Raw genomic sequence first — 26135 nt, 5'->3', positions numbered from 1 at the left:
AAAACATAGAAGTAAACCGAGATAAAAAAATGTATGTGATGTGAAACCGTTCCGCCTGTGTAACGAAAAATGTCGTCGCTGATAAATTTGCGTTCTGTTGGACCTTATAGAAACTTCCTGCTAGAATGTTATTAAGAAAACGATGAAATTAATTTTGGTGACATCTGAGATATCATTACTGTATCGTGTTACCTGTGAACACATTTTATTTACGAGAGGCTGCGTGCGCGGCACGGCGCGAGTACTTGTATCCCACCGCAAGAATTTTAGTTCCAACGGCTCGCCTTAATACGACAGAGAATATTCCCAGTCTCCGGAACTTATTTTTTATTTGCAACTTTTACTGACCCTTCGTCACTGCACCCACCCAAATCACCAACATACGCTACACAGCAGTAACTGTAGGTACTTTCAGGCCAATATTTCCGATGAAGTTGAGCAAAATATATTTTTCCTGTGGTTTTGTGAAACACAAGTTTTGTCGAAGTATGGTACAAGTCTATTGTCCTCAGCACGCAATCTTTCTACAGCAATGTCTCTGCATTCCATTAACAATTTCTGAATCAAAAACAAAGTGAGCGGAGAAGGCAAAGAACGGAGGTCTCCAAGCCTGAATAATTAATGTTTTCACCGAGATCACTATGTATGTTTCTAGCCGTTGGCTACTCTCTCCTGTAGTAGTGTCAAAATACAGTTCCGTGCACTAACTTTTTGTCAAAATCATCAAATTTTGGTATCGTTTTCATTTATATGTTTTCTTGTGGATGAAAACATGTGCTCTTATCTAGTAATTCTGCAGATGTTACTGCTCTGTTAATATGGAATACAGTAGATTCCGAAATACTACAAGGTGTTGTCGTCATTTTATGAACTTACGCGGAATTTATATGGCACACAGACTGGAGTACGCTTCACTTAGGCCCTTGTTCTTGCATTTCAGTCACTAACAAATACACGTAAATGTACCGTGAAACCACATATGAACCGACAATAGTGCACGTTGACCTGCTGCACGTGCACGTGCGGTAACAGCTATGAGGCGGGCAAACCACAGCGTTTTGCGCCCAGCGGATTGTAGGGAGCGGGATTGACCTTGACGTGTCTTAATTTCGTGACGGCCACTGTAGTACAAATAGAAGGGCCTCTCACTACCCCGAAAGACAGGGATGCGAACCAGCCCCGCAAAACTTCCACGCAGCAGATTAACGTCCGTTAGTCTGTTACACCATAAAATACACTGATCATCGTAGAAATAGCTGCACCCAGAAGGACCCGATCGATCCACTGCAAAACTGGGTGGGTATGTAAGACACTATACATTCAACAAGCAGTGACAGAAATACACTGAAGCGCGAAATAAACGGGAATAGGCATGCGTATTCAAATACAGACATATGTAAACAGGCAGAATACGGCGCTGTGCTCAGCAACGCCTATATGAGACAAGTGTCTGGCGCAGCTGTTGCATCGGTTACTGCTGCTGCAATGACTAGTTATCAAGATTTAAGTGAGTTTAAACCTGGTGTTATAGTCGGCGCACGAGCGATGGGACAAAGCATCTCCGAGGTAGCGATGAAGTGGGGATTTTCCCGTACGACGATTTCACTAGCGTACCGTGAGTATCAGGAATCCAGTAAAACACCAAAATCGCTGCGGCCGGAAAAAGATCCTGCAAGAAAGGGACCAACGACGACTGAAGAGAATCGTTCAGCGTGACAGAAGTGCAGCCCTTCCGCAAATTGCTGCAGATTTCAACGCTGGGCCATTCAACGAAAAATTATCGATATGGGCTTTCGGAGCCGAAGGCCCGCTCGTGTGCCTTGAAGACTGCACCACACCAAGCTTTACGCCTCGCCTGGGCGTCCGCAGCTCGTGGTCGTGCGGTAGCGTTCTCGTTTCCCACGCCCGGGTTCCCGGGTTCGATTCCCGGCGGGGTCAGCGATTCTCTCTGCCTCGTGACGACTGGGTGTTGTGTGATGTCCTTAGGTTAGTTAGGTTTAAGTAGTTCTGAGTTCTAGGGGACTGATGACCATAGATGTTAAGTCCCATAGTGCTCAGAGCCATTTGAACCATTTTTGAATCGCCTGGGCCGGTCAACACCGGCATTGGACTTTTGATGACTGGAAACATGTTGCCTGGTCGAACGAGTCTCGTTTCAAATTGTGTCGAGCGGATGGACATGTACGGGTATGGAGTCAACCTCATGAATCCATGGTCCCTGCATGTCAGCAGGGGACTGTTCAAACTAGTGGAGGCTCTGTAATGGTGTGGGGCATGTGCAGTTGGAGTGATATGGGACTCCTGATACGTCTATATACGACTCTGATAGGTAACGTGTACGTAAGCATCGTGTCTGATCGCCTTCATCCATTCGTATCAATTGTGCATTCCGACGGACTTAGGCAATTCCAGCAGGACAATGCAACACTCCACGTGTCCAGAATTGCTACTGAGTGGCTCCAGGAACACTCTTCTTAGTTTAAACACTTCCGCTGGCCAACAAACTCTCCAGACAAGAACATTATTGAACATATCTGGGATACTTTTCAACGTGCTGTTCAGAAGAGATCTCCACCTCCTCGTATTCGTACGGATTTATGGACAGCCGTGCAGGATTCATACTATCAATTCCCTACAGCATTACTTCAGACATTTAGTAGAGTCCATGCCACGTCGTGTTGCGGCACTTCTACGTGCTCGCGGGGACCCTACACGATATAAGGCAGGTATACCAGTTTCTTCGGCTCTTCAGTGTAAAAGAAAGATTCAAGAGCGTGACTGAAATTGAAACTGGTGTTAAGATCGCTGATGACATTACCTTTCTCATTGAAAGTGAAGAAGAAATACAAGATGTGTTGAATGGAATGAACAGTCTAATGAGTTCAGCATTTGGATTGAGAGTAAATCGAAGAGAGACGAAAGTAATTAGAAGTAGCAGAAATGAGAACGGTGAGGAACTTAACATCATAATTTGTGACCATGAAATAGATGAAGTTAAGGAATTCTGCTACCTAGGCAGAAAAAAAAATCCATGATGGACGGAGCAAGGAGAACATAAAACGCAGAGTAGCACTGGCAAAAAGAGCATTCCTGGTCAACAGAAGTCTACTGGTATGAAACACAGGTCTTCGTTTGAGGATGAAATTTCTGAGAATGTACAGCATTATATGGCAGTGAGACATTAACTGTGGGAAAACCAGAACAGAAGAGAATAAAAGCATTTGAGATGTGTTGCTACAGAAGAACGTTGAAAATTAGGTGGACTGATAAGGTAAGGAATGAGGAGGTTTTCCGCCGAATCATCGAGGAAAGGAATATATGGGAAACACTGACAAGAAGGAGGGACAGGATGGTAGACATTTGTTAAGACATCGGGGAATAGATTCCACTGTGCTAGAGGGAGCCGCAGAGAGTAAAAACTGTAGAGGAGGACCAGCCCCGGATCTACGATATTTCCGAACCGGGGCAAAAATATGTTCATTTTGTAGCGCACATCTTTCTGCAGGGGTTGATATATAAAACTTATGTGTTCGAGGAAGTGCAAGACATGTTATTTGGTCTTAAGTGTGCCAAAGTGCAGTGTCACGCCTCTTTACACAGCATTCTTCTATCGCACGTCACTGTATTTCACTCCGTGGAATTCAAACGTGACTATTTTGTAATTGAAGCCATCAAACTTATATTTAGGAGAGTAAAAATTAAAATGTCCTGTACGATACACAAATGGTTAAAATAGGATCCACACAAAACACAGTTCACACGATTTACAGACAGCTGACCCTCACGACTTCCCTACTATAAGATAACTGAAGTATGTGGCTACATGACGGGCTTCCGGCCATGAAGTTAAGTACTAAGAAACTGCCATATCACATAAAACATTGGATCCCTTACTTGGCGATAAATGCTAGGAAAGTGTGAGATTGTGAACGTACTTGATTACCGGCTTCCTGTTTGTTTGCACCATCTCTCTGTCATTTATCTCGTTATCTGATCACGCCGAGTTTGTATAAACACGGACGCTCTGTCGGTACGCCAGTCAGAGCAGAAGACGCACCACACCAAGCCGCCTAAGCCAACCACGCGAAGATATCTCAGTACTGCACGTGGTAAGTGTCTGACGAACACAAGTTCGCAGCAAACGCTGTCTTAAGTGTTGTACACTAGGATTGCATATGGTGGAAAGAATCCGAGCCTTCGTATGTGTTCTTGATACAGTACCTTGCAGTTTGGGAGGCTAGAGATCATTTCATGGTGAGCCCATAACACCTGCACAGTTTCTTCTCTAGCGCAGTATGTTTGTGTTTGACTGCCTGTGTAATCTGACACTTGCGTCTGCGTCTCCTCGGATATTCTAAACAAAATCATTCTTATTTCTACTTAACAATTTTTTTCGATCTCATTAATCTTCTGCGTGGCACCAGCGTTTAGGTCATTAACCATCCATTTCACTTTACATTTATTCAAAAGGCCTGGCACATTAATGGGCAGAAAATCTAAGAGCTATTATGTCGAGTGACTTGACGCAATAGTTTTCAACGTAATTTTTCGCTGATGTAAATAACATTATTTCGCATGGATCTTTATCTCTGCTACTTTCAAGAAGCACAGAACCCAGTTAACCAACAACTAGTAAGCTGAAATCAACATCTATTACTAATGTACGATCAGAAATGGTGCCACTTTATGCCTCTTGCGGAATCGATCTTTGTACACACATCAATGTGTTGGTTATTTCTTCTCTGTCGAACAGTCTTTCCACAAACATCCCACTGATATTTTCTGCATGGCCATAACAGAACCACTAAGTAGATTACGTCTATCGTTGTAAAGTAACCGTTTTGGGTCAATGCGTCCACACTTCAACTCCTGACCTGATGCCCAGGGGAAAATAAGCATTTATGGCTTGCTCTTGCCACATTTATTTGGAGGTTTTAACTAACCTGAAAACATGCGACTTGTAATAGCTACAATTATTAGTCTGCAAATGTATTAATACTGATGTAATGTTGTTCAGTACACCTTTCTCAGTCACCAGTAGAAATATTTGCACTTATGCTTGTGTTGTCCACAGCTCGTGGTCTTGCGGTAGCGTTCTCGCATCCTGCGCGCGGGGTCCCGGGTTCGATTCCCGGTGGGGTCAGGGAGTTTTCCCGTCTCGAGATGACTGAATGTTATTGTGTTGTCATCATCATCATTCGTCCCCATTACGGTCGAAGGAAGGCAATGGCAAACCACCTCCGCTACGACCTTGCCTAGTCGGTGGTGCGGGTCTCCCGCATCGTTCCCTACGCTCCTCGGAGTATGGAAACTTATCATCATTATGCCTGTTACACTCTGTATGTAATTACGTATATAGATTAGACAAAATGAAACTAATTCAGAAAGAGTGCCGCAGGACTGACTCTTGCTAGTGCTAGAAAATATTATTTCGCGATGGATTGATCGGTTGCTGTCATATGTCTGCGCCTGCCCATCTCCCTCATGCTCTGTGCTGAAGCCGGCCGCGGTGGCCGTGCGGTTCTAGGCGGTTCAGTCCGGAACCGCGCTACTGCTACGGTCGCAGGTTCGAATCATGCCTCGGGCATGGATGTGTGTGATGTCCTTAGGTTAGTTAGGTTTAAGTAGTTCTAAGTTCTAGGGGACTGATGACCTCAGATGCTAAGTCCCTTAGTCCTCAGAGCCATTTTTTGTGTGCTGAATACTTCGCTACATTTGAGTGAATGAGAGGAGGAGACGTATTTAGTGACCTGTTAAATGAAATATAAAATTGTGCCCAAGGTAAAACAACGTTGGCAAAATAATTTGAAATGGGCTCTGCAGCGAATAAGAGTCGTAACTTTAGAAAAGAGTTAGATAACCAGAAAATACTGCTCGACTGAAGGAAAGCATGGAACAAAGTCCGTCGAAAACTCAACGACGTTTATCTGTGCAAGTGGGAATTAAGAGAATGTCGTGTCCAAACGTTATCGAAATGGGCCTTCATATACATCCTTACAAATTTACTGCTGTGCATGAACTTCCGTGTGTTGAGTTCCTCTGGTGGTTCTTAATTGAAATAGCAGCAGAACTTTTGTTTCCTCAGTTATTTACTTCTTCAGATGATACTTTATTTAGCCTGTAAGTTTATGAGAACTCACTGGCCATGAACCATAATGCACCAGATAATTCCTATCAATAATTCCAAGAGCCGTTGCATATTCTCGAGGTTGGTGTTCAGTGCCCAGTGTCTGATGTCCATATCGTAATACCACTCGTTCGACGAACTGTTAGTGGTAACTAGTGCGTCTAGAAATTATTTAATCCATATGTGGATCAACTCGCAGAGTATGAACGACTGTATGCATATTTTCAGCAATATGAAACTATATCACACACGGCCTTCACAGCCTCATTACAAGAGCATGAGATGTTCGGTGACGAGAAGATAATCAGCAACCTTGGCAACCTCGGTCGTCTGGTCTCTTTCCCTGTGATTTTTTACCCATGGGCCAAAGTGAACGGTCAGGTGCACCCCTCACAGACCGAGAGAGCTGCAGCAGAACATTGAAAATGCTATTGCTGCCCTCTTTCGGACAGAGCTGCTACGCATGTCTCACAGTTTGATAAATCGGGCATAGGGCGGGACCGAAGTCAGTGATGGCCATTTACAGCATCTTCTGTGACGTTCATTAACAAGGGTCAATCCCGCATCACTCTTATCGTAAATATTTTCCGGGCCAGTTTTATTTTTGTCATCTTGCATGATCTTAACATACCTGCTGCATTAGCTACTTCGTACATCCCATTGTTGTGTGTACATATTAAGGTACCACATATAAGAAACCTGCATTATGATCACCCAATACGACACTGTGTTCTTCCAACGTGTTCTCCTTTTACTTCAACCGCCTATTTACTGAGTACTGAAAGGAGACGCATTGTAAACCTGCATCAATGGCCCTATAACACTCCCTTGCAGCACACATTGTGTACCTTTCACGTTCTACGATTGCTCGCCGTTAACAACGATGTGCTGAGTTGCATTTGCTACCACGAAGCTATAGAAGAGTCATGCAAAGAAAATCCCTGACTGCAGTGAGCTTGACCCTGGTGCTTCAGTGTGTCTACCTCAACCAATCACATGACGCGTTTTTATACACGGGTACATCACTACGGCAACGCCTCAGCTCTATACACAACTACGTTTTTCGCCTGCACTTCGCAGCTGAGAGGTGGCAACAGTGCTACTCGTTAGCAATGATCTTCTTACGGCGATTTTACTACAGCCAGCTACTCCTTATGTTCGTATTTACGTTTGTGGTAATACGTCAATAACAAATAACTGTATCACAGTACTGTATTCCAGCCTATTCATTTGAATGAAACGCAGACATTATGACAATGGGAAATTACAGAAGTCATATAAATAAAACTATTTCGCAGATCAGGCTGGCACCTGACTCATAATATTATTATGGATAAACACAGCTTTCAGCCCAGAATCGCGCTGCTGCTACGGTCGCAGGTTCGAATCCTGGCTCGGGCATGGATGTGTGTGATGTCCTTAGGTTAGTTAGGCTTAAGTAGTTCTAAGTCTAGGGGACTGATGACGTCAGATGTTAAGTCCCATAGTGCTTGGAGCCATTTGAATTTGAATAAACGCAACTAAAACTAAATTTTTTACGTTGATACAAGCTATATCTGTGAATCTGCTGTTGGCTGAAACATTTCACTATATCCTCATTGTGTATCCTACACTGATAACATATTCAGTAACGAGCATAAAGGAGCAGTCAGTTAGTGCAGAACCGAAGTAGTTTATTTCATCGACCACACCATCAGTTCAGCTGATCTACTTTGATTTTACAGTAGCATCTGTTTACCATTCGCAGAGTTCAGGATCGCCTTGATAGCCGCAGCCTACACCACACCCTCACCATGATGCTGCAGCTGGAATCGTGGATGGACGAGCTGGGCCTCGTGGTGATCGCCGCTGCGCTGGTGCTGTGGGTGTGCTACTTCCGGCACTTCAGCTACTGGACAGAGAAGGGCGCCCCACAGTCGCGACCCTGGACGCCGTTTGGAAACTGTTACAAGTCCATCTTGCAGAAACAAATGCTGTCAGAGGACCTTGACGAACTCTATCGTCAGTTCAGAGGTATGTACACATGATGATGATGATGTTTGGTGTGTGGGGCGCTCAACTGCGCGGCAATCAGCGCCCGTACAAAGTCCCAATATTTACACAATCAAATCTAGCCACTGTCAAGAATGATGAGGACAACACAAACACCCTCTCCCCGGGCAAAGAAAAATCCCCAAACTGGCAGGGAATCGAACCCGGGACCCCGTGATCCCGAGGCAGCAACGATAGCCACTACACCACAAGCTGCAGACGCACTGCAGAGAAGAAATCATCGTATCTGCGAAAAGCTATCGACTGCAGCATCACATTTAAATGAGCTACGTTTTAATGAAAAGATCAGTTGCCAACTCTCTAGAGCAGTGGTTCCCAACAGGTGGTCCGCAGACCCCCAGGGGTCCGCGAGCTATGCCAGAGGGGTCCGCAAGATGCTATTAGAATAAAAAATATATTAAATATATTTCGTATGATAACAGATTTTTTGTTTTGGCCGCTTCCTGCATGAGCAGTTTTAAGCTCAATATTTTTTCCATAATGAATATGATAATGTTTTTTCTAAGTACCAAAAATAGAAAACGTATAAAAAGACTCTTTATTTGGCTTTTTTAGGTACTTGATACTGTGATATGACAAGGTACCAATCATGCTCGATGAGGGGGTCCTCGAGAAAATTTTGTTGGGAACCCCTGCTCTAGAGTCTAGACATTGAAATCAGTAAGTTTACATATTTTGTATTTGCTTTTGGGGTTCAAACCTCAGTCGTTCATAGAATTTTGTCGGTCGGTTATTGTGTTTCTGACCTTTGGCATGATTTGTATGTATGCGAAATATTAAGCAGCAATGCGATTTGCAATCGGCATAAAACTATTAAGCCGCCCTACAACTGCCCAAGGATGTAACTTGTAAGACCATACCATCTCCAGTACTACCTTGCGTCGTAAAGGACAGTGATATTCAAACCATTCTTCATCACACAAAAGAATCTAATGAGAGTAATGTGTACTTTAGCCCGCCCGGCTGGCCGTGCGGTCTAACGCACGGCTTTCCGGGCGGGAAGGAGCGCCTGGTCCCCGGCACGAATCAACCCGGCGGATTTGTGTCGAGGTCCGGTGAAATGGCCAGTCTGTGGATGGTTTTTAGGCGGTTTTCCATCTGCCTCGGCGAATGCTGGCTGGTTCCCCTTATTCCGCCTCAATTACACTATGTCGGTGATTGCTGCGCAAACCAGTTCTCCACGTACACTACCATTACTCTACCATGCAAACATAGGGGTTACACTCCTCTGGTGTGAGAGTTCCCTGGGGGGGTCCACCGGGTACCGAACCGCACAATAGCCCTGGATTCGGTGTGGGGCGGCGGAGGGGTGGAGTGAACTGCGGCAGTCGTCGTGGGGTTGCGGACCACTGTGGCTGCGGCGGGGACGGAGCCTCTCTGTCGTTTCTAGGTCCCCGGTTTACATTTGATAATACAATGTGTACTTTATTAACACGATTTGCATACGAACAGAAGCAGCAGTATGAGATGGTCCGTGAATTTTATTTTTATCCACTGAATCGTAAAGTAAACTGGCCTTCAGTGCCATTTGAAACTGTACGAACGACAATTTGATTCATAGACAGTTCTCAGTTTTGACATAGGCCTTAACTGACGCCATAAGCATCACATGGGAACCATTCTGATATCCTGATGTTGCTCCAGTGATGGTCAACGGTATGCGATACCAGTGAACAGTACAGAACTTGTGTAAATATTAAGTGTAAAATGACTGTATTTTCATTCCATTTAATGAACCGTGACAACCATTTCGTCCTTGAGGCAATTGGCCGGTACATTTTAAAAGACACAGGTCATATACCAGTTGGAATGCTCAGAGTAAATTCTAACCAGGACTTTTAACAGTGACTAATTGGATTTTTTTTTTTCTTCAGATAAGCGCTACGTGGGCTATTACCGTGGACTTGAGCCCCGCTTGCTGGTCATCGACCCAAATCTCATTCGTCAAATACTGGTCAAGGACTTTGACTTCTTCACCGACCGAGAACCTGTCCCTCTAGATGACCCAATACTGGAGGGTCAGCTGTTCTTCATGAAGGGCGATCGATGGCGCCGTCTGCGCAACAAACTCAGCCCACTGTTTACCAGTGGCAAGCTGAAGAACATGTTCCAGGTGAGCAGGTGTTCCAATAAGTACAATAAATTTTAACGAGCCCTGTCATGTATTTTCCTGCTTCTACTTGGGATGATAGTAAGATTATCGGGTATTTGTCCAATTCTGAACTACTGTGAGTTTTATTACCTGTGAGTGGACATAAATACAGGTGAAAATGTCACATATGAAGCCGCGAGCTTTAAAAATAAGATATAACGCACTCTGTGTTAGTACTTGCTATCTATAAACACACTGTCACTCTGGTGAACGAAGACGAGTAATTTATCAAATGGTGACAACAGTTGTTTTAGATACTTAATAAAACAATGAAGTGACTGAGAGTAACTATTTTCAAATTTTGCCACCCAAGAAGGATTAGGCAGCCAAACAAGGTACTTCTGTGCCAGTAACATCCGACCCTTGCCGCCATATCATGGAAATTCGATAGTTAAGGTCCCATTGACACCGATTTAAAGTGTGGCCATTTTTCTTTTATTATTATTTTACTCCCTCGTCCCTGACGGGTGAGCGTGACTGGCAGTGTGCTACTATTACGCCCTTCAACCAACAAAATTTTGAAATACGTGTTTTGATGTAAATATAAAAAGAAAATGGAATGTTTCTATTGTTCTAAGAATATTAAACTAACGTTTTACATTGTCCCTATTAAAACTACAATAGTCACTGTAGACTTCAAACCTGTGCTTCTAAAATGATGAAGTTATTAAAGGGAGTACTGCAGGCTTCAAAAGTTGTGTTTCTAAGATGATGAAGTTACTTAAGGAAGTATTGCACTTCGCTGACTTGATAGGAATTGCAATGGAAAGAATAAATTAGGCGAGCTTAAGTTGACTGGCTTCATGGGGACGTAAGGAGTCTTGTGCCACTGGACCATGGTGAATGAACTGTTGATTTACGTGCAATGAGACACAAGTTGTGGTGAGACAGAGGAGTTTAAGTATAGGTAAGAAGAAAGAGACTCACATTAAGCATCGGTGCAATGTGTGGATGGATATAGGGGTGCAAAATTATACCAGTATTGACAATTAGGAGGTGAGGGTTAGCGTAATGCGATTCATGGGATTGTCTTCTTGGATGCACAAAATGTAAGCACAGGCGATCAGTATGGATGGGGATGGAAGGTAATTTGATGAGTTGATACATGATTACTGTAGAGGAGGATAAGTACGAGCTGAAAGCAAGATAGAGTGCATCTGGCGTTGGAAGGGGGGTGTTTTGGTGGATTAGAAACCTAGGTGGCTCTATAGAGGAGGATATGTGATTTGAAGGCTTTGTAGGTGTGGAGGATGGTGAAGGGATGCAATTCCGACGTTTGGATGATTAGTAGTTCTAGTTTACATTGAGATTAATATTGTTTGTATGGTGGGGGAAGGGCGTCGACTGGTAATTTAAGAAAGTTTACCGAGATATTTTGTCGTGTTAGTTAGCTGTACGTGTTGATGTAAATGTAGGGGTGGACGTCATGGTGTGCCCTCTCCTGTAGGTTATTGGATTTTAGTAGAGCTCATCTTAAGGGCTAATGTGTTTCACGAAGATGTAAGTTGCTTCACCCAGTGTTGGTGGGATTTTTATGATGTTCATAGGGGCATTGGCACACAGCTATGGTGATTTAACCATTTCAGTAGTGCCAAGGATATATAGAAATGTAGGTTAGACGAACCCTTGGGCACAGATGTAATTCGTTGGGGGCTGTTAATGGTTAAATGTGGTGGGTTATTGTGTGAGGCGGGTGCCACTAGTTGACGTAGTTAAATGTAACTGTTTGGGTCTAGAGTCTGCGAATGAGATTATAATGCCATACACAGTCAAGGGGTTTTAGAAGTCAAGGGACAGATCGATAGCTGGTTTGTGGTTATTAACAAGATGAAATAGGGACTGTGTCAGGAGGAGTCTGACGTGGAGGACTTACCCAAAGCTGCGTTCCCTTTGCAGACGCTGAACGAGTGCGGCAGCGAGATGGTGGAGGTGCTGGCGGACGCCGCGCGGGAGGGCAAGGTGCTGCAGTTCCGAGAGGTGTTCGCCCTCTACACCACGGAGGTGATCGCCACGCTCGCCTTCGGCGTCAAGCTCAACTGCCAGAGAAACCCGGACTGCGACTTTAGGATGTGGGGCCGCATCCTCTTCCAGCCACGGGCCAGGCCCTTCAAGGAGATCGCTACCGAAATCTTTACGCCTCCGCTTAAGCGGTACCTCGAGTGAGTAACTGACTTTTTTTTATTAGGGAACTGTTTCCACATTTAAACTGACAGTCTGGGCTATACAAGTACTCTGAAAGTGTTCAGAAATTTTTATACATTATTTTTTGTTGACTAATTGCATATCAGAATCTCCTTTCTAGTGCCTTCAAATCTATTCTTTGTTCAACACCTCTTGAATGCTGCGTTGTTCGTCTGTGCATTATTCTTGTCCGCAGTTTGGAACAGTCAGGTGTAGGTGTGATACCGAACTCATCCAGCACCTAGGTAATACCTGTAGATCGTACCATGTTACTGTTTCGTCTTCATGGAGCCTACCAGATAGTTTAAAGCTCTCCTGAAACATTAAAACTGTGTGCCTTACTGAAAAGTCCTACTACTCAGACTGTTGCCTTCGTAGACAATATTCTTGCTGGGTTAGAATTCAGATACAACTCGCGACCCCCTCTATAGCTTCAATTCTGACAGTATCTCTCTCCAGCGTTCCTGGTTCCGCATGCAACTAGGCTCTGCTGCATCCCGTGGTGGACTAACCGTCCTAGAAGAAACGGCATCACTGAGTAGTGACTCTTCCACACCGTAGAGATTGTTTCCAGAAATCTTTCATTCTCCTATTACCTTCTAACGTCAAATACGATGCTTGTAGCTAAAGGTCCCCAAACTTATTGTCACTTGAATGTGAGGAGTGCATTACCCGAAGATCGTCCATATTTTTAAAGCGTTCAAGTCACACGTATTGCTCTATATAAACTTCACACTGATTATCTCTACGCAGTATTACATCATTACTTTCAAATTCTACGACGCATTGTACTGCTTCTCGGAATTCGCATCTGCTTACCCTTTCCATCACACAACCTATCCCAGACCTTTATATGTCTCTTGGCCCTCCTTCGACACATCTGTCCGTATTTTTTTACGATCCTCGAACTCGATACGAACCATCTCGTTTCCTCCCCTCACTTATTATCCTGATTCACTACTGCGTCTGTACGATACATGTTCAACACATTCTCCAAATACTCTCTCAATGTAAATACAACCGACATCCACTCCAGTCCAAGAAAACTAATTATAGTCTTATCCATCCGTGTACAGTGTTCCAGACATGAGTTTTAATTGCAATAAATTTTGATGTGATTGTCACGAAAACTATATATTGAACTGTCCAAATTCAATGCGTACGAACGTTTGTACATACTGAGGGGAATATTTCAATATACGACTGTTGAGTTCCCAAGTGTTAGAGAAGACTTTACGATAAATTGTATATTCTTAATAGTTTAAGGCCAGATCAAGTCAGATAATTTCTGCAGATTGATTTTATTTGTGTGATTGCTCGCATTGCTTTATCTGGTCATTGTTGCAGACACGTGTTCTGTTCCACTGTTCTCCTTTTTAATTTGAGACTCGTGAAGCCCACTAGCACGGTTCTATTGCAAACTTTTCCTTACACACAACTGCAAACAAAGAAACAGAACTATGAAAAATAAAATTTGTGTAAATGTCTGACTTAAATAAGTAACAGAAATTATCTTGCTGTTGCCAGCTTTAGGCCGTTTCCCGACTTTTTCGATTCAAATTTTGTAACACACACAGTTCTTAGCTACCCATACAAGAATCTTTCTTTGTGACGCATTCCACAATTTTCCTTTTTACTTTTCAGTTCCATAGCTCCCAGGAACAATGCACTTCAGTTTTTCGACAACATGGTGAAGGAGACACTCCACGATCGCTTAGAAAATGTCATCAGAAGGAGCGATTTCATGGACCTTTTCATCCAGCTTCACACTAAGGGTTTCGTCGAAGGCGAGAAGCAAGGAGGCACTGACTGGAGTAAGTACCGACTTGTTTGGTTATTAATTTACGAATAAATGTGTCTGTTGATACCCTAATAGTACAGTAAGTGCATACGCACTCATAGCATGTAGCACCCCATTTCGCCCTGATGAAGGAGGCAACGCATCGTCTTATGGATCAATGAGACGAGAAAATATTGGAGATACACATCGTGGTCCATTATCGCCCAACTCCACATCACAAGCAGACTGCTTAGAGCTTGGACTAAAGTTCGCATATTTTCGTCGATAATATCCGAATCTAATCAACAGAATTGAGGTCTGGTGGCCTGGGAGACACCGTCGTGTACGTGGAACGGCCCACAAAGCACGCTCTCAGAAGTCGGGAGAGATGGGATGATGCACTGTCTTACTGAATGTTCAGGTCGACTGGAGTGTGCTGTTAGGCTTACAGACAGTTTCATGTGACCTGAAGATGTTCGATGAACGAAACCGCTCGTAACACAATAAATGTAGAATAATAAACCTGAGGTGGTTTCCTTCAACCATTAAAACAAATTTAGGAATACCCACGTTAAATAAAAGTCTGACCTACTCTATTTCACAAAAATCACTATGTGCATTTGTGTTGGCTTCAACAGCTGCTATATTTAGAGAGTTTTTCCTTGAACAAAAAGGAACGAGGCGAAAACCTCATATTGTACGAGGGCGGTTCAGAAAGTAACCTCCGATTGGTCACAGTGCGGGTTGTGGGGGGAGTAGCGACGCCATCTGTGCGTTCACGCACTCAACAGGTCAGTCGGCATCAAGCCGTGGTCGAGTGAACGTCGTACCTGCGCTAGTTTAGTTTTTGTGGCAGTTTGAAATGTGTGCTGCAATAGAAAAAACCGGCAAATATGAAGTGCGTGCTGTCATAAGGTTTTTTACAGCCAAAGGATACTCTGCAGCAGCTATTCATCGTGAGCTTTGTGCCGTGTATGGACCAAGAGTTATGAGTGAAGGAGTTGTCCGTGAATGGGTACGTTTATTTAAAAGTGGACGAGAAAACGTTCATGATGAAGAGAGGAGTGGTAGACCATCATTGGTGACTGACGAACTCGTTCAGACATTTGATGCAAAAGTTCGTGAAAATCGACGTTTCTCAATGTCGGAGTTGTCTACTGGTTTTCCACAGATTTCTAAGACACTCTTGTACGAGATAGTGACAGCAAGATTGGGTTACCGTAAGTTCTATGCACGATGGGTGCCCAAAATTCTTACCGACCACCACAAAACTCAAAGAATGGCCTCTGCATTAGACTTTCTGTCACGTTATGAGGACGAAGGAGAACCATTGTTAAACAGAATCGTGACCGGTGACGGAACCTGGATTAAGTACGTGAACCCTGAGACAAAAGAACAATCAAAGATGTGGGCACATTCAAATTCGCCTACCAAACCAAGAAAAGCCTCGCAAGATTTTTCTGCCAGAAAACTGATGGCAACGGTGTTTTGGGATGCCTTAGGGGTGTTGTTGGTTGAATTCATGGAACGTGGTACGACCATTAATCAAGACGTGTACTGTGAAACAATAAAAAAGTTACGATGGGCTATACAGAACAAACGCCGTGGTATGCTGACTTACGGTATCGTTTTTTTGCACGATAACGCCCGTCCTCACTCTGCTCGCAGAACAACGGCCCTTCTTGAGTCCTTCAAGTGGGACGTTATCAACCATCCACCTTACAGCCCAGACCTGGCGCCAAGTGATTATCACCTCTTCATGCATTTGAAGAAATGGCTCGGGTCACAGCGGTTTGATGACGACGAAGAGCTCAAAGATGCGGTCACAGGCTGGCTCCAGGCACAAGCGGGTGATTTTTATGCAGAAGGAATTTCAAAGCTTGTGAAGAGATACGATAAGTGCCTCAATCGCTATGGAGACTATGTAGAAAAATAGTGCAAAGATGTAGTTGTGAGATGTATATATTAAAATATTTTTATTTAACTTGGTGTATTTTTTTAAATCAACCGGAGGTTACTTTCTGAACGGCCCTCGTATATGTAGTGTTGCGTCTTGTTAGCCGTGGGACAGAGAATCCACACATCAGACGCAGGATTTCGTACAAACGGAAGAGGAAATTGAACTTATTTTTTAGTCTTACTTATTAGTTTTCTTTTGCCTGGGTAAAATTAATGAATGACGCTGATGTAAAAATGTCATTGCATGATTCTTCGATAAATCTGAAATTCTACGTGACCGACCGAAACTAACCTCGTCCAAACGGGGCAAGCGTACGGCACAGAGGGCATATGTACATGTAACAGTACTTAGGCTTGGCAAATGTTTCACTGTCGAATCCTACATGCCACATATATTCACTGGAAACTATCCGTGGAATACGAGATACTGTCCTATCTAGTGAAGAGAGAATCTGAATTGTCCGTATTTACAAATGCCAATTTCTTTGCTTCGCAGAACTGTCGGAGAACGAAGTGTCGGCGCAGGCCTTCCTGTTCTACATCGCCGGCTTCGAGACGTCGTCGACCACGATGAGCTTCGCTGCTTACGAGCTGGCTGTCAACCCGGACATCCAGCAGCGGGTGCTGAAGGAAATTGACTCCGTGCTGGCAGAGAGCGGCGAGATCTCGTACGACTCTCTCGCGAAGATGAAGTACCTCGACAGAGTGCTGTCAGGTAACACGCCCACTCTTACAGTTTCGAGTGCATTCGAGCTTTCTTTAGATTCATGCGAAAGTGTTCGTGTATTCATTAAATTTTAATCATTTGATGTTGCATGAATGATAAGTGCGATGTTAAACGTGTCATTTTGTTTGAACTTTTCTCAGTGAAAAATATGGCACCATACTTACAACTTACATGACTTCCTTTCTCGTGAATCTTAGGCTAGATTTTTTATTCGTAACTCTATAACAGTACACATTTAGAAATTCTTCTACGAATTGGAAAGACTTGTCAAGCCGGTGTGGCCTCGATAAACCTTCGTTTTCAGAGCAGCTCAGTAGAGCGTGCTGCCTTCACTCGTGAACGAGATCAGCGGCTTGCATACAGTGTTGAGTCTGTCAACGTCCCTTGAAGGATCATTTAAAACATAGTCAGTGTTCGAAATGTAGCTTCACAGCACTAAGGTATGTCAGGCCGGGAAGTTCCCCGCCAAATTGCAGGAACCCAACAAAGACGTCATTCGAATATCCATCCGCTAGTGAGGAACGCTAAATGTTGAAGATCTGCCTCATGGTGGTCGCCATTGGTGAACTACATGAGCTGGCAAACGCTGCCTTCAAATTAAGTCTCATTTGTTCCCAGAACAAAATACGAGGTGCATTCAAGTTCTAAGGCCTCCGATTTTTTTTCTAATTAACTACTCACCCGAAATTGATGAAACTGGCGTTACTTCTCGACGTAATCGCCCTGCAGACGTACACATTTTGCACAACTCTGACGCCATGATTCCATGGCAGCGGCGAAGGCTTCTTTAGGAGTCTGTTTTGACCACTGGAAAATCGCTGAGGCAATAGCAGCACGGCTGGTAAATGTGCGGCCACGGAGAGTGTCTTTCATTGTTGGTAAAAGCCAAAAGTCACTAGGAGCCAGGTCAGGTGAGTAGGGAGCATGAGGAATCACTTCAAAGTTGTTATCACGAAGAAACTGTTGCGTAACATTAGCTCGATATGCGGGTGCGTTGTCTTGGTGAAACAGCACACGCGCAGCCCTTCTCGGACGTTTTTGTTGCAGTGCAGGAAGGAATTTGTTCTTCAAAACATTTTCGTAGTATGCACCTGCCCTTTGGAACGCAATGGATAAGGATTACGCCCTCGCTGTCCCAGAACGTGGACACCATCATTTTTTCAGCACTGGCGGTTACCCGAAATTTTTTTGGTGGCGGTGAATCTGTGTGCTTCCATTGAGCTGACTGGCGCTTTGTTTCTGGATTGAAAAATGGCATCCACGTCTCATCCATTGTCACAACCGACGAAAAGAAAGTCCCATTCATGCTGTCGTTGCGCGTCAACATTGCTTGGCAACATGCCACACGGGCAGCCATGTGGTCGTCCGTCAGCATTCGTGGCACCCACCTGGATGACACTTTTTGCGTTTTCAGGTCGTCATGCAGGATTGTGTGCACAGAACCCACAGAAATGCCAACCCTGGAGGCGATCTGTTCAACAGTCATTCGGCGATCCCCCAAAACAATTCTCTCCACTTTCTCGATCATGTCGTCAGACCGGCTCGTGCGAGCCCGAGGTTGTTTCGGTTTGTTGTCACACGATGTTCTGCCTTCATTAAACTGTCGCACCCACGAACGCACTTTCGACACATCCACAACTCCATCACCACATGTCTCCTTCAACTGTCGATGAATTTCAATTGGTTTCACACCACGCAAATACAGAAAAGGAATGATTGCACGCTGTTCAAGTAAGGAAAACGTCGCCATTTTAAGTATTTAAAACAGTTATCATTCTCGCCGCTGACGGTAAAATTCTATCTGCCGTACGGTGCTGCCATCTCTGGGACGTATTGACAATGAACGCGGCCTCATTTTAAAACAATGCACATGTTTCTATCTCTTTCCAGTCCGGAGAAAAAAAATCGGAGGCCTTAGAACTCGAATGCACCTTGTACAACAGAGTTGCGCGCTGAATTCTAAAGGAAACTGGAACGGCTTTGTTGCCTTCTCACGAGACACAAGAACCTCCACATAATCAGTTTGGCTTCTAGGTGTCCTGCACTGTGGGTGCAGAAAGTAGGTGATCAAGGAAACCCACTGAATGAGATGTGGATCATCCCATAGATCGGCGTGGGAGTCTTATATGTAGTAAGGACAACACTATCACCTTCATATACTGGTTTTATTGGTTCTTCCAGTACACAGAAACTGCTTGTGTCTGAACAGATTCAGTAAACACAGCTTATGCTGTTGTCCTTACTATGTATAATATACAGTAATTGCTTTCGTCCCAATTATCACAAGATCGATGTGTGGAGAGAGCAGGATTTGCCTGACGATTGTTGATTCCTGTAAAATAAGGAGCGGCTGGCAAGGTGCCAATGTACGTCTCAGGCATGCAGTCTTACGAGATCAGCAGGGGTGTGAGCCAGTCGTGTTATGGGATGGTACAACAACGTACATAAGTCAGACGCTTCTCGTGGCTATTAAGGATAGCATAAGGACTGTACAGTGTTGGGAAGGTTTCTCCAATCTCTTATCCAGCTCTACAGTTAATATTTCAGTGCTGGATCCGTCTTTCAAGAAGATAATGCATTAACCCATCAAACCCATCTCGAAAACACCTTCTTCCAGAGAGCAAGATTCGGGTGAGTGAAATGACACGAAACCCATTGTGCATGCCTGGAAACCGTTGATAATCGCAGTGCGTAGTCAATGAAATTCGTCTCAGCCATTACGTTATAGTAGCGCCACCCTCAAAGAGTTGAAGACTGTACTTCAACAATGATCCAACGTGTTAGAATTGGATGGGATGGAAGACCACGGTATTGAATATTACCCAAGAGGAGATTTATATTTCACAAGTGTACAAAAATGTAAAATTCCAAACAGGCTAGTTTGTTTCTTGCTTTGTCTTTATTTCAGAGTGTTTTTGATTTTATTTTTACTTTCATAACGGTTACTGTATGTTCGCTAATGTGTAGGTGGTGCAAAACATACCTGAGCACTTTCTTTTAAAATAGCAAATGGAACAGATGAAGCAAAAGTCGTTGATGTAATTCATATTTTTTGAATACATATACGTCTTCTGGTTAAAATGTTGTCTTCAATTACTTCGTAGCAACTCTCCATTCGTTGCCTCCAACTTGACAGATGCATGCATTGCCAGTTTTCTTACCTATACCACACACAAGAGCAAAACTGTGCACTGTCATTGATGAGGCGTAGCAATATAATCCGTTTTACTGCTAACAGTTGGCGTCTATCTCTACGACACCGAGCGAGGTGGCGCAGTGATTAGCAAACTTGACTCGCATTCGGAAGGACGACAGTTCAATCCCGCGTCCGGCCATCCTGATTTAGATTTTCCGTGATTTCCCTATATCGCCTCAAGTAAATGCCGGGATGGCTAATTTGAAAGGGCATGGCCGACTTCCTTCCCCATCCTTCCCGTAATCCGATGAGACCGAAGACCTCGCTGTTTGGTCTCTTTCCCCAAAAGTCGGCCCCTTTGAAAGGGGCCGACTTCCTTCCCTATCCTTTCCATAATCCGATGAGACCGCTGACCTCGCTGTTTGGTCTCTTTCCCCAAAACAACCCAACCCTCTCTAAGACAGTTGTCAGTCCCAGTAATTGGTAGTCGCTTAGAATCCAGTTACCTATCCTTGGTTCCCCACTTGTTTCCTCTGACCTTCCGTACACCTGGCGGCCCACACTGCGTGTGGTGACGGGACGTTCGGCGCCGTTGCAGAGACGCTGCGCAAGTACCCGCCGGTGCCGACGCTGACGCGGCAGGTGCAGCGGCCGTACCGCCTGCCCGGCGCCGACGGCGAGGCCGAGAAGGGCGCGCTGCTCGAGCCGGGCGTCGTGGTGATGGTGCCGGCCTTCAGCCTGCACTACGACCCCACCTACTTCCCGGAGCCCCACCGCTTCGACCCGGACCGCTGGACCGACGAGGCCAAGGCGTCGCTGCACCCCTTCGTCTACATGCCGTTCGGCGAGGGTCCGCGCTTCTGCATAGGTCAGTTATGCAACTTCCGTGATTTCACTATCTTTTTTTGTCAAGGAAATTGAGGTAATGTATGTGTTTGGTTCCAACTGCTTTACCACAGTGGTAGCACTGGTTTCTGTCAGATCACCGAAGTTAAGCATTGTCGGGTTTAGCTACCATTCCGATGGGTGACTGTCTACGTCAGCCGAGCGCTGTTGGGAAGTAGGGTGCACTCAGTGTTTGTGAGGCCAACTGAGGAGTTACATGATTGAGGAGTAGCGGCTCCAGCCACGAAAACTGACAAGGGCCAGGAGAGTGCTGTGCTGACCACACGTCTGCCCATATCCGCATCCAGTGACGCCTATTGGCTGAGGATGACACGACGGTCGGTCGGTATCATTGGGCCTTCCGAGGACTGTTCAGACTGAATAGTCTACTTTTTATGTTGCTTTACTGTGCTATCAATTCCAGGTTCATATTAACATGTTTAGTTGATTTTGATCAGCTAGGTTATAAGTACATTTCGACATGGAACTCTCACATGTACTGCCGAATCCCACTGCTGCTGATAATTTTCGTTTAATCGGAGCAGTTCAAATCTAACTATCCATTGCTACCTTCTATGCAGGCAAGACGGCGTGCTAAACCCCTAATTCCAGTAATACTCAACGTAATTATCCCACAATTGGCCAACAAACCCACTTATTCATGAACTTGCATGTGCTTCTGCCACTGCTACGTTCAAAAAATATTTTAATTTGACCTGAGAAGCACGTTTAATCCCGGTTACGTAACAAAGCAGCACAGTGCTTCGGATATTGGATCTATATGCAGGAGGACAAGAGTTCAAATCCCCATCTCTCAGTCTACCCATCCTGACTTTGGCCTCCATAAATTCACTAAAGTGTAGTAGTAGTAGTAGTAGTAGCTTTATTCATCTGTAGATCTCTTTTTACAAGGATATAGGACATGTCAAAGTATTTACAAATTTATATCAATTTAAAATAAGCTAATTCGTATACACATATATTTACAGACTTCTAGTTAGAGAAAATCATTAGATTTACTCCTGGTATACAATACTTTTTTTTACAAATAACTTATTAAATAATGTAATGCCACATTGTTCACTCATATCTCACTATCAGTCATTGCACACACTATACACAAATTGTTTCATAACACTTCACTCACCACACACACACACACACACACACACACACACACACACACACACTGGTGATCTCTGGGCCATTGTCTGTACTGCAACTTCCCATTTACTATCCTGGAACACTGAGTCAGCATCCCTCCATAATGAGTGAGATGTTGAGCTCAGAAAGAGGAAGAGGTGTTAGTATTGTGCTATGCATAGCTTGGGATAAGTATTTCTAGAAAGGAAAAAAAGAAGGAAGAAAACATAAAGTGAAGGTGCGATGTGGAATGTTGGATATTTTGTAGTCATTATTATTATTATTATTATTTATTTGTATAGCATTTTTTTTATCAAACTCCTACTCTGATTTAGCTAAATAATTCTTCAATGTATAAAATGTATTGCATAACAGGTACTTTTAGCTGCCTTTTTAAATAAGTGTACTTTTCCAATTTCTTTAAGTGGATAACAAGATGGTTCCTTTCTATAGATCACATCTTACACCATGCCCTCCATATCTAATTACAGCATCAGCTCTGTCTGTAATGACTTCAGTGTGGATGACTAATTAAACTGAAGCATCTCTTCTTATTCGTTTGTTGATTATTTACAAAATTTCCCATGTGATTGTTCTCCAAAGACACATTGGTCTGTCCACTAGGTCTATTTCTTTTTACTGTTTTTCATTCCCATTTTCCCAAGGAATGGCATCAACAAGGTGACTATCCTTTCAACTAGACTGATTTTAATAAAATGACTTGAAAATACAAACATTAAAAGTTTGAATTAATTACACAGATATATTGATGTGACGGTGAATCATTATAATGGCGGTGGAGTTTATGGAGCTAGGGTGGTGGTGATCTGTCAATTGTGTGGAATAAAATGGTCTATAAAGGGAAGAGAGCTGAAATATGGAAGTTTCTTGGGGAAAGTAATTGTCAGTGGATCATTTTGAGGGTTAGGGTAAAACTGCAACATATGACTGTGCTTGTGGAGAATTTTTTGCAGTAGGATTGGAGGTGCTGCTAAGGTGTGATTGTGCATATCAACCCTTCCTCTTAACTACCTGCTGTGTTCAGAGTTTGTGAGCCATACTCCTTCCGAGTGAGAGTCCAGTACTTGAACCATTGTACTGCATAACTCCCTATATGAAGTTGATAAATTTGTTGTGTTGTGATTTTCAACACCCCACGCTTAAATTCCTGTGGCGATGAATGTAAACAAAAAAATAGTTTCATGTGAAGCATGAGGAAATATAGTATGTTGATTTAGTGGATTCAGAATTGTAGATCCATTCCATCATGCTTAACTGATTTTGACCTTCTAGTTTCTGTTTAAATTTTCCACACTGAATTCTCACTTTTACTACAGCATGCACACTTCTGTTGGATATGTTCATTTTATGAGGGTGAGGAAGAACCTTCTGAAGTGACCCCCGATGCTACCCAGGCGATGATCTTCTGATGTAATCTCACTATTCAACGTAATTATATCACTATCGACCGATAAAACGTATTACTGGCTTAACAATAGCCACTTTCGCTTACCAACAGCCACCTTCGCCATTGGCATGTTAATTTGGAACATTGTAATAAGAGTCGCCAGCGCTAGACCTCATCTGTGTTATAGAAAGAAGTATTACAATGACTGAGACATTGGATCTGTGTCTGGGAAAACAAGAAATCTCTGTCTAGGCATCCCGATTATGATTTACATACATCACTTATGGTGCATGACAGGAAGATTACAGTGATAAAGACATTATCAATTGCCTGCCCATCTATAGCCAATCTGAGCACCAGTTCTATTGGTAATGATCTCGTATCGATAAGAAGTTTTTCTTCTTATGTATTTTTTATACCTCCTTCACTTGATTGCTCTCTGAAGACTCATAGATCCCACCAGAGAACTTGCTTTTTTCTTTGATGTTTGTCATCCCTCTATTGGAGGAGGCTGGCAGCAACACCATGGCTCCTCTCGAACCATTCTGATTTTTGACACAACAAATTTGGAAACAGGAATATCAAAATAAGTAAAAATGGAGATTTTGTTAAACAGGAAATCTTGATGTAACGATTGATGACTGCAATGATTATAGAGCTGGCGTTGTTGTGCTGCTAGAGATGTTGACATTGGAGATGCTGTGGTTCTCCAGGTGATCTATATAAATAGTTGCATAGACTGTATATCTTGGAAGTAATCTGGAGGTGACATATCTGTGGTGCAGAGCTGATGAGGGAGGCTGTGGTAAAGCAACAGAGTTTAGCTGTAATTTTGGTGGGGACTGAGTGCAGAAGGACTGGAGCTTCTGCAGCGGGAGATTGGAACACTCCATTTGCCTTTTCTCTTAACTGCCTACTAGTTCAGAATTTGGGAATCCTGTGCTTCCTGAAAGAGAGTCAAATGCTTTAACCGCCGCGCCACTGCGCACGATATATGTAATTGATAACTCGATTAAGTTGTGGATTTGAGCAGTGTATACTCATGTTACGGTGAAGTAAATAAAGAAAAAGCAAAAGATCCTCGGGTGAAGAATAAATTGCATAGTTTCCCAACAACATGGTAATCTCAAATGTGAATATGATCATTCCTCGCTCTGAAAATGATTTTTGTACTTAAAAATGCTAAGTTGCATTATGGCTAGGATTTTCGTTACACTTATGTCATTCTAGAACTGCCTGCGTAAGTCAGTTCAAAAATCAAAGTAGTAGGAGAGCATAACACCTTCAGTAGTATTAAGCATGGAAGAACGTTATGGCCCACTCACCAAAGTTCAGATCGAGGACAGCTTTATTTAATTTTTGATACAGAGAATGGGCAGCAGAAAATACGTCTGCTCTAGTAAACTGTACTGCAACCGAGCTACACACTAAAAAGAGACAAAAATATCTCCTTACTGTAGCACAAACGTTTGTTAATTTCTACTACACCATGGCATCTTCATTTCTTTTTTCTGGACTCGAGCCTCCCCTGAGGGGGCGGGGGTTATAATGTAACGGTTCTGTCCATTGTGCTGTCTATCTGCCAATTAATTTAGTTAAAATAGTTTACGTATTTTTACTCTGAAGCGGATATTAATTGCGTGTCAGTTTGGCGTCTGACAAGATCGATGAAGAAAAACGTCTAAAGACCACATCCAAGCTGATTAGAGTACCGAGATAACATTCACTGCCGTTCTGAGGTACGTACATGTTATAACATGTTATAATAACAACAGCGTAGGTCACTGTGGCCCCAACGAGTGTCCATCTCACCCAGATGCGTTAAAAATTTCATTCATCATGATCACCATATGTCAAGCCAAACCACCTCCCTGTGGCTCATGAAAGTGAATTTAGGAAGAAATATTAGGCTCCCCGCCCTCCCGTTACGTCAGTGGTCGGATAAGAAGGATTATGACAGTAACTTTTTGACTGCCATTTTTAACGTTGGCATTGTAATTAGTGTAGCGTTGTATACGGAGTTGAGAACATGTTGGTGTTGCTGCAGGCATGCGCTTGGGGCTGCTGCAGTCGAAGCTGGGCCTGGTGCACCTGTTGTCGCACTACAAGGTGGACGTCTGCAGCGAGACAGATATCCCTCTTCCGCTGGACCCCATGGCTTCCATCCTCGCCACCAAGAACGGCGTCCACCTGAAAATCACCAGTCGGAAAGCTACCTAAGGTGCTCAGTGCGAGAACAAAGCTCTCATTACTCGTTCGTCTCTGTGTTATTTCTGAGTGTGACGTTGATTATTTATGTGGACGTTGTCCAAAAATGATCTGTATAAATATCTGTACATTTGTATATAATACGTTTTATATGTAGCTCATCGTCTACTGCATTTGCATTTTTTTACATCACTTCGACTATGTACATAATGTAACATTAAATGTGATTAATACGAGACATATCGTCTTAAATTTCCTGTTTCCATCCACTGCATTTTTCTAGGAGCTTCAAACGCAGATGGCTCCAGAAGTCATCGAAAAATTCATCACCATTTACATGCGGCCCATGTGACTTCTGGAAATACATTCTTTTACTT

General features: G+C 43.5%; 1 protein-coding gene across 1 annotated transcript; it reads left to right on the top strand.

Annotated features, from left to right (window-relative positions):
- Positions 1 to 7920: 7920 nt before the first annotated feature.
- Positions 7921 to 25770, top strand: LOC124798813 (probable cytochrome P450 6a14). The gene is made up of 7 exons (XM_047262343.1): positions 7921 to 8140; positions 10054 to 10292; positions 12228 to 12490; positions 14157 to 14326; positions 16748 to 16956; positions 20796 to 20982; positions 25598 to 25770. Exons 1-7 carry the CDS (start codon positions 7921 to 7923, stop codon positions 25768 to 25770), a joined length of 1461 nt encoding a protein of 486 aa, XP_047118299.1.
- Positions 25771 to 26135: the final 365 nt, after the last annotated feature.

This window comes from Schistocerca piceifrons, chromosome 5, assembly GCF_021461385.2.
Source record: "Schistocerca piceifrons isolate TAMUIC-IGC-003096 chromosome 5, iqSchPice1.1, whole genome shotgun sequence".
Taxonomy (NCBI): Eukaryota; Metazoa; Arthropoda; class Insecta; order Orthoptera; family Acrididae; genus Schistocerca; species Schistocerca piceifrons.
Note: the sequence above shows the minus strand (reverse complement) of the source record. Positions and strands in the feature narration are given on the sequence as shown.